Source organism: Oncorhynchus tshawytscha, linkage group LG04, assembly GCF_018296145.1.
Source record: "Oncorhynchus tshawytscha isolate Ot180627B linkage group LG04, Otsh_v2.0, whole genome shotgun sequence".
Taxonomy (NCBI): Eukaryota; Metazoa; Chordata; class Actinopteri; order Salmoniformes; family Salmonidae; genus Oncorhynchus; species Oncorhynchus tshawytscha.
Genome location: NC_056432.1, coordinates 12,935,334 through 12,944,279, shown reverse-complemented (window position 1 = coordinate 12,944,279; position 8,946 = coordinate 12,935,334). Strand labels below are relative to the sequence as shown.

Below are 8,946 nucleotides of genomic sequence, written 5' to 3'. Positions count from 1 at the left end.
ACCAAGCAGGGAGTTTATGTATGGAGGTCGATGAGGGTCAAATTTGGTCAACAAAAAATGTATGGCGTATCTGCTACGTGAGGTTTATTTAATCGAAAATAAGTTTCGTAATGCTTAAGTTATGTGTACTGATATAAGTAAAACAAGTGACATCCCTGCAACTTTGAGAAAAAAACCACTATATTGGAGTTGTCTCGAGATCAAATTGTATTTGTCACATGCGCCGAATACTGCAGGTGAAATGCTTACTTTACAAGCCCTCAACCAACAATGCAGTTAATTAAGAAAAATACCAACAAAAATAAGAAATAAAAGTAACAAATAATTAAAGAGCAACAGTAAAATAACAATAGCGAGGCTATATACAGGGGGTACCGTTACAGAGTCTTATGGCTTGGTGGTAGAAGCTGTTTAGAAGCCTCTTGGACCCAGACTTGGCGCTCCGGTACCGCTTGCGTGCGTTAGAGAGAACAGTCTATGACTAGGGTGGCTGGAGTCTTTGAAATTTTTTAGGGCTTTCCTCAGACACCGCCTGGTATAGAGGTCCTGGATGGCAGGAAACTTGGCCCCGGTGATGTACTGGGCTGTACGCACTACCCTCTGTAATGCCTTGCGGTCAGAGGCCGAGCAGTTGCCATACCAGGCAGTGATACAACCCAATGCTCTCAATGGTGCAGCTGTAGAACCTTTTGAAGATCAGATGGCGATGTATATTCATGTCACGAGGCTAGAGGCATAGCATCTCTCTCCATTGAACATAGGAATTTGATGTCAATAACCCTCATAGAATATTCAAAAAGGGATAACAATAGCAAGATGTATCCAATCCAAAGAAAGGATAGGCGGGAGCTAGACAGCCCGCCTTGCCTGTGTGGACAACGACTCCCATTGTTAGTGCGGAGAAACGTATCTTGTCATAATCTTTGGTTGATGCGACCCCATATTTACAAGAGCTTTACTGCTGGGCTGGAACAAAAGCCAACAACTCTCCAGGACCAGAAGTGAATATAATACAGAACAATAAACTCTACTAGACATACAATATATTTATTTTATGTTTCATTGTCACATACTCCCCGGATAGGTGCAGTGAAATGTATTGTTTTACAGGGTCATCCATAGTAGTATCGTGCCACTGGAGCACTGACATAAGTAAGTTAAGTGTCTTGCTTCAGGGCATATCGAAAGATTTGTAACCACGTCATCTCGGGTATTCAAACCAGCGACCTTTCGGTTCCTAGCCTAACAATACTATACCTGCCGCCCACAATCTTACCAGAGTAAATAAACAAAGAAACAAGTGAATTATAATTACGCTTTAACTACAGGGGTGTGTGTTCTCACATTTTGACCAGAATGATCATTTCAGTTTGCAGCACTGTTGTGGATTGTGCAGTTATTGGTAGTCATGTTTGGCATGACATCTTTATTTTGGTTTTCTAATACAGCAGGCCAGTTAAAACAGAGATACTTTGAGCTTTTCAGAAGAGAACCCAGATGTCATGAGCCACTCATCGATGGCTTTCTCATTGTTCTCCACATCCTCTTGCCAGTCCAGATGCCAACGCAGGTTTGCAATGACTTGGGTATAATTGTCACCAAGACTCTTTCGCCATGCAGCAAACTGTTGCTTATTGTAGAGACAGATTGCCTGAGAGACTTGGGGGTAGTCTACTGCGCTGCGCAGCAGCTTGTCCAGGTGACGACACACATCAGGGAATTTGGACGCCACATTGTGAAGCTCCTCTTTGTCCACCGTTAAGTCTGTCAGGGGAGAGAGATGTTAAAAGTGTTAAAAGAGGAAAGGTTGCAGAGATTTGATCTACGTAGACCCTGCGGCTGAGGGAGGGCTGCACCTGAGGGAACATTCTGACAAAGGTTTTAGTGGGGAATGAATGACATGACATATTTATTTAACTAGGGAAGTCAGTTGACAGATAAATAATGCCAAAAGTTATGTGGCTATGCTTAAAAATCACATACCAAGTACACACAGTAGTGGTACTGTTCCAAATCATATTTATCCACTAAATAAAAGGATTAGATATTGGACCATGTGTAATTTACATGCTGATAAGTAATGATGAGGGATAAAAACAAACTCTAAACCCTCTTTCCTCCAGTAATCTTTCAGTGCGGGGACACACAGACACACACACACACTCACCGAATAGCTGCGGGGGGACACTCACACCATCTGCGTAGGTAATGTACTTCCACTGGCCCTCCCTCAACATATAGGTGGAGGCGTTGGCATTGCAACCGTGGTATTCACTCAATACCCAGTCTGGGCGAGGCCGTGCGGGCCGGGCAGCAGACTGAGACAGCAAAGGCAGGAGTGAATGACCACTAAGGCCACCTGGCACTGCTACGCCTGCCATCTCTGCAAACAGGTATGTGGAATGGAATCAGTTTACTGACCAGGATGTGTAACAACCCTTTGAATCCCTCCATCATCGAGCCCTGTGCTTCTGACCCGCATATACTCCTGTACTTACCCAGCACAGTGGGATAGATGTCCACCAAGGACACTAGCTGACTCAGCCGCAGGCCAGACTTCACCCCAGGCCCCATGATGAGCAGGGGGACATGGGAGCTGCCCTCAAACATGGACATCTTGTAGAACTGTCGGTGCTCCATGGCCAGGTCGCCGTGGTCAGACGTGAAGAGCAGCACTGTGGTGTCCAGCAAGTCTGTGTCCCGCAAAGCTGAGATCACCTGGCCTAGAAGGACCACAGAGAATAGCGCAGCCACAGAATGGTTAGTACTCTCCGGGATCCTTCGAACATCCCTACCCTGAACCCTTACCTAACTTTAACTATTTTAAAATATCAACATCAAATGGAGTAGGGACATTGCAAGGATCCCAGATAGCACGGACCGCCACAGAATGAGTGTCTGTTGGGATTACATTCAAGGGGTAGTAGAAGTGTGTAATGTAAGGGACTACTTATTCAACTTCCAAACTATATTTGAAAACAGTTTGTTTTTGCCAATAATGTTTTAGACCTAATTAATGTATGACCGAATACAAACAGTGTAGCTATTCCCTCCGCAAGGCAATCAAACAAGCTAAGCGTCAGTATAGAGACAAAGTAGAGTCGCAATTCAACGGCTCAGACACCAGAGGTATGTGGCAGGATCTACAGTCAATCACGGATTACAAAAAGAAAACCAGCTCCGTCGCGGACCAGGATGTCTTGCCACCAGACAGACAAAATAACTTTTTTGCCCGCTTTGAAGACAACACAGTGCCACTGACATGGCCCGCTACCAAAACCTGCGGACTCTCCTACACTGTAGCCGACGTGAGTAAAATATTTAAACGTGTTAACCCTCACAAGGCTGCAGGCCCAGACGGCATCCCCAGCCGTGTCCTCAGAGCATGCGCAGACCGCATGGCTGGTGTGTTTACGGACATATTCAATCAATCCTTATCCCAGTCTGCTGTTCCCACATGCTTCAAGAGGGCCACCATTGTTCCTGTTCCCAAGAAAGCTAAGGTAACTGAACTAAACGACTACCGCCCCGTAGCACTCACTTCCGTCATCATGAAGTGCTTTGAGAGACGAGTCAAGGACCATATCACCTCCACCCTACCTGACACCCTAGAGTGTGTGGTGTCAGGAAAATAACCTCACACTCAACGTCAACAAAACAAAGGAGATGATTGTGGACTTCAGGAAACAGCAGAGGGAGCACCCCCCCTATCCACATCGACGGGACAGTAGTGGAGAGGGTAGTAAGTTTTAAGTTCCTCGGCGTACACATAACGGACAAACTGAATTGGTCCACCCACACAGACAGCGTTGTGAAGAAGGCGCAGCAGCGCCTCTTCAACCTCAGGAGGCTGAAGAAATTCGGCTTGTCACCAAAAGCACTCACAAACTTCTACAGATGCACAATCGAGAGCATCCTGTCGGGCTGTATCACCGCCTGGTACGGCAACTCCTCCGCCCATGACCGTAAGGCTCTACAGAGGGTAGTGAGGTCTGCACAACGCATCACCAGGGGCAAACTACCTGCCCTCCAGGACACCTACACCACCCGATGTCACAGGAAGGCCATAAAGATCATCAAGGACAACAACCACCCGAGCCACTGCCTGTTCACCCCGCTAACATCCAGAAGGCGAGGTCAGTACAGGTGCATCAAAGCAGGGACATAGAGACTGAAAAACAGCTTCTATCTCAAGGCCATCAGACTGTTAAACAGCCACCACTAACATTGAGTGGCTGCTGCCATACATGTAAAAAATGTATCACTAGCCACTTTAAACAATGCCACTTAATATAATGTTTACATACCCTACATTACTCATCTCATAAGTATATACTGTACTTGATACCATCTACAGCATCTTGTCTATGCCATTCTGTACCATCACTCATTCATAAATCTTTATGTACATATTCTTTATCCCTTTACACTTGTGTGTATAAGGTAGTAGTTGTGGAATTGTTAGGTTAGATTACTCGTTGGTTATTACTGCATTGTCGGAAATAGAAGCACAAGCATTTCGCTACACTCGCATTAACATCTGCTAACCATGTGTATGTGACAAATAACATTAGATTTGATTTGTATGAAAACTGATTGAGTTGCACAAGGTTGCAGAACATCCTATGGTTGGTGGCTGCCTGGCTGGCACGTGGCTAGATGTTTTACTACCAACAGCAATATATCTGCAATAAACCAGTATAACATCAGTAGCTGCTAAACTGTCCATTGCTGAACACCACATTCTGCAACACTGTAAAACATTGTACGGATGTACACATTTGGCCAAATGAAATTCCAGACACAAACAATTAAGTCACCACTAACCCAGCATGGCATCTGTTTCAGCACACATAGCGTAGTAGAAGGCCCGTATCTTTCTGACCTCCTGCTCTGTGAAGTTCCCACTGCAGTTCTTGGTGAAGGTGGAGTAGTAGTCCACAGGGTGCATGTCGGACAACGGCAGCCATTTTGGAATAGAGATTAATTCAGGCATCACCTGTGTGTGGACAGCAGCTCCTTATTACACATGCTGCGAAATGGAACACAAGCGCAGACTGCAGATGGGAATCAATCAACATGGTTTGACAATCTAGAGTAAAGTCGAATGCTTCTGAAGATGTATCAACATTTGGTTGAATGCATATAATCAAGATGATGTTATATTAAATGAGCTTTTTTGCTTCTACGTGCTTCTACACCTGCATTGCTTGCTGTTTGGGGTTTTAGGCTGGGTTTCTGTACAGCACTTTGAGATATCAGCTGATGTACGAAGGGCTATATAAATAAATTTGATTTGATGATTTGATTTTGGTTAGCACAGTTAAAACAAAGCTAGACTGCTAACATGACACATGACTGCTATAAAATTGTAAAAATAGGAACTAGTAGTAATTCTTGAAGAGAACGTGCCTTTTCAAGCCAGTAAGGAGAGGTGCGGAAGGTGGATCCCCCAGCGTTGGGCCCCAAGGAGTCTGTGACGTAGGGGTGTGGCAGGTTCAGGCCCAGGTAGAGGGCGAAAGGCTGGGAGAGAGCTGCAGCTTTGTGGCGGATCCATTGGGTGGCAATGTCCGTGGTTCTCCAGTCCTTGGTCATGACTCTCGTTGTGGACGCGTCCCCAACCAGGTCGGTCACCGGCCGGCCTTCTTGCCGCAGAAGGAAAGGCACATCTCGCGTCCATGCCTCCACACGATTACTGGAGTGGAAATACACACATCATAAAAATGTGACATCACCAAACTTGACACGAGGAAAAAAACATAGGCCTAAATAAAGACATGAGTCAGAAATCAAGGGACTGTTCACATTTGGGGAGACTGAATAGAACATTTCCATGCACAAGCCCTATCTATCTACACATAAAGTCTCTGCATGTCTTAGCATTACAAGACTAGCTACTTTAAGTGAGCTCACTGTTTCCTGTAAAATGATGCTGTCAGTTCTGTTATAAATTATTATTAATTATTTCACTTTTATTTAACCAGGTAGGCCAGTTGAGAACAAGTTCTCATTTACAACTGCGACCTGGCCAAGATAAAGCAAAGCAGTGCGACAAAAACAACAACACAGAGTTACACATGCGATAAACAAATGTACAGTCAATAACACAATAGAAAAAGCTAAGTACAGTGTGTGCAATTGTAGTAAGGTTAGGGAGGTAAGGCAATAAATAGGTCATAGTGGCAAAATAACTACAATTTAGCTTTAACACTGCAGTGATAGATGTGCAAGTAGAGAAACTGGGGTGCAAAAGAGCAAAAAATTAATAACAATATGGGGATGAGGTAGTTGGGTGGGCTATTTACAGATGGGCTGTGTACAGATACAGTCAGCTGCTCTGACAGAAATGCTTAAAGTTAGTGAGGGAGTTGTAAACCTCCAGCTTCAGTGAATTTTGCAATTCGTTCCAGTCATTGGCAGCAGAGAACTGGAAGGAAAGGCTGCCAAAGGAGGTGTTGGCTTTGGGGATGACCAGTAAAATATACCTGCTGGAGCGCTATTTTGGAGGCTATTTTGTAAAAGACATCGCCGAAGTCAAGGATCGGTAGGATAGTCAGTTTTACGAGGGTATGTTCAACATTCATGACTCACTGCAGTGTCCACCCACCTGACAGAGTGACTTCCTGAAGTATAGTCCAGCTTCCCAACACTCAAGGTGTTATAGCCATTCTGTTGGAGCATGTCCATCCACGTTGTGACATTGCGGTCCAGGCACTTATAATTATTCCAGGACTCAGTTAAATGGACAAAGCGACCACTCCACATAGCTGACAAAAATAAATCAACATACAACAGATGGTGAAATGTTTCCTTCCATGGACCTATGGTGGCCATTGGATTGAAATGCAGTTGTAGTATTGTTTGAGTTTGAATACAATTTGAGCTGGTTACATTCCATTCCTTTGTACTGAACATGTCTGTTACTCACAAACTATTGGAATCAGAGTCATCCACCAGCATTATGCAATTCAACTTCTTGTTCTGTATGTTGTGAATGGATCGTAACATAGCCCACATTATTGACCAATGATCTGCTGTTGCCTTGAGGTCTTCTATACAAATGCACACCAACATCTTACCTGCTCTTGAGGGGCAACAGATTGGAGAATTGGTGTAGGCATTGATGAAGACAGTGCCTAGCTCCCGGAGATAGTTTAAGTATGGTAACTGGACCACCCTACTCCCAGGGTCAAAGGTCAGCCGCCCATCCTTCAGCAAGAGGGAAATAAAGAGTTTGAATACCTTTAAAAAAACATCCTTCCTAATTCTTTCTCCCTTCTTTGAGGTAGTAACAGAGCATCTACTATGTCTCTATTGATAATAACTGATCCATGACCACCCTCCAACCTTATCAGAGCAGTGATAAATTAACTAGGGATATTACAACTCCACGGGATGGTTGAGCTAACGCAGGCTAATGCGATTAGCATGAGGTTGTAAGTAATAAAAACATTTCCCACGATATAGACATATCTGATATTGGCAGAAAGCTTAAATTCTTGTTAAAACTCACTGGTGGAAACAACTTATAAATCATCAGGAAAGTTAAATTTAAATATAATCCACACAAAATCTCATGAGAATGTTGTGTAAAACGAATCAAAAATATTTACAAAATGTCAAAGTGGCAGTACTTACAAATGCATCGGACATCACCATCACAATGTTGGGTCTGAAGTTTGTGGTACGATTTTGGCACATACAATGTCCATGCGTTTGGGAAAGTATAATGAGAACTAACCATGTTCCATACATCGCGTACATCAATATAAAAATTATTACGACATTAACTGCTGCTGCTTGACTTGGTGCTGACGAGAGGCATTTATTCAGGGAAGTGACTGTCGTCCAACAAGGGCTTCTTGACTGCAACACATTTTCACGTTTGTTGTTGTTCCGCATTAGTCACGTGGTGTCGCCATTGCAGTACTAGGTTTCTAGCAGCAAAGACCGCACACGAAGATAAACTTGATTTGCAAAAAATACTGTCAATTTATGACAATTCGAGCAATATATATGACACCGTGTCATCTTGTTAAATTTACTCATAGCATTGAAAAACAATGCCTTTCTGCCTCATATGGCCTACTGCTCCACCATGGAGCATCAAATATCTGATTAGTTGGGAATAGTGAAGTTAACTCAAATGTCTACTTTCATTGTAGAAATCACTGGAAAATGACACATTTTAAAATAAATATATATATTTTTAACGTTATTTAATCTCAACAATTTGTACATTTCTTTCATTCTTGAAGTTATTGTCATGAAATGGATCCCATTATTTTGTCTTCAGTAATTGGCCTTCCCAAAGTTCTTGAGTAATGGCTCAGTTGGTGTCAAATCAGTGTGTTGACCTGAGGGTCTGGTCCGGCCGTCAGCTGCTCCAGGGAAAACAGTGGCACAGGCAGATTGTTCCGTATGGGCCTCAGCTCTGCACTGTGCTCTAGCTGGGCTGGGCATCCTTTGAGGGGGCTGAAACGGGTCCCCTTGGGGCCTTTGAGAGTGACCCCAGGGGCCAGCTCCATGCTATCAAGCATCAGGGTGCCAGAGAAGGGTACAATCCCCTCACTGTTGCCCCCATGCGGAATACTCCTCCTTTTAATGGCCAGACAGACTGCCCCAGTCAGGGCACTTCTCCTCTGGGCCATGGATGGGCCTTTGTCATCGGTCAAGGGTTTCATTGCCTTTGTCTGTGTGCTGTGTTGTTTCTCGAGATTCTGCCCTGCTGCCAGTGGACCTCCGGTTCTCAATGGATGGCGCTTTGAGGGACTGGCATCCAGCACTTCATATTGGGGCCAGACACGATGGCGTGGAAGACGGGCAAGATCCAGTCTCCTCAAGGATGGGAAGCCTCCACGCTGAGGGCGGAGCTTAGCACTTCGGACAGAAATGTTTGGGCATGTCTCTACATACTCTTCTTCCTCAGTCACTGAGCTGTTCAGA

At 44.4% G+C, this 8,946-nt stretch overlaps 1 protein-coding gene across 2 annotated transcripts; it reads right to left on the bottom strand.

Moving 5' to 3' along the window:
- Positions 1 to 1,028: 1,028 nt before the first annotated feature.
- On the bottom strand, positions 1,029 to 7,909 carry arsk (arylsulfatase family, member K). 2 transcript variants are annotated; one of them, XM_024415554.2, is made up of 8 exons: positions 7,639 to 7,909; positions 7,080 to 7,209; positions 6,608 to 6,767; positions 5,413 to 5,695; positions 4,828 to 4,999; positions 2,499 to 2,723; positions 2,168 to 2,383; positions 1,029 to 1,764 (listed from the first exon to the last, which is right to left on the bottom strand). In XM_024415554.2, exons 1-8 carry the CDS (start codon positions 7,900 to 7,902, stop codon positions 1,457 to 1,459), a joined length of 1,758 nt encoding a protein of 585 aa, XP_024271322.1. In that variant the 5' UTR covers positions 7,903 to 7,909; the 3' UTR covers positions 1,029 to 1,456. The 2 variants fall into 2 exon arrangements, with proteins under 2 accessions (XP_024271322.1, XP_024271329.1); XM_024415561.2 differs by lacking the exons at positions 7,080 to 7,209; positions 7,639 to 7,909 and adding an exon at positions 6,929 to 7,040.
- Between the last annotated feature and the right edge of the window lie 1,037 nt (positions 7,910 to 8,946).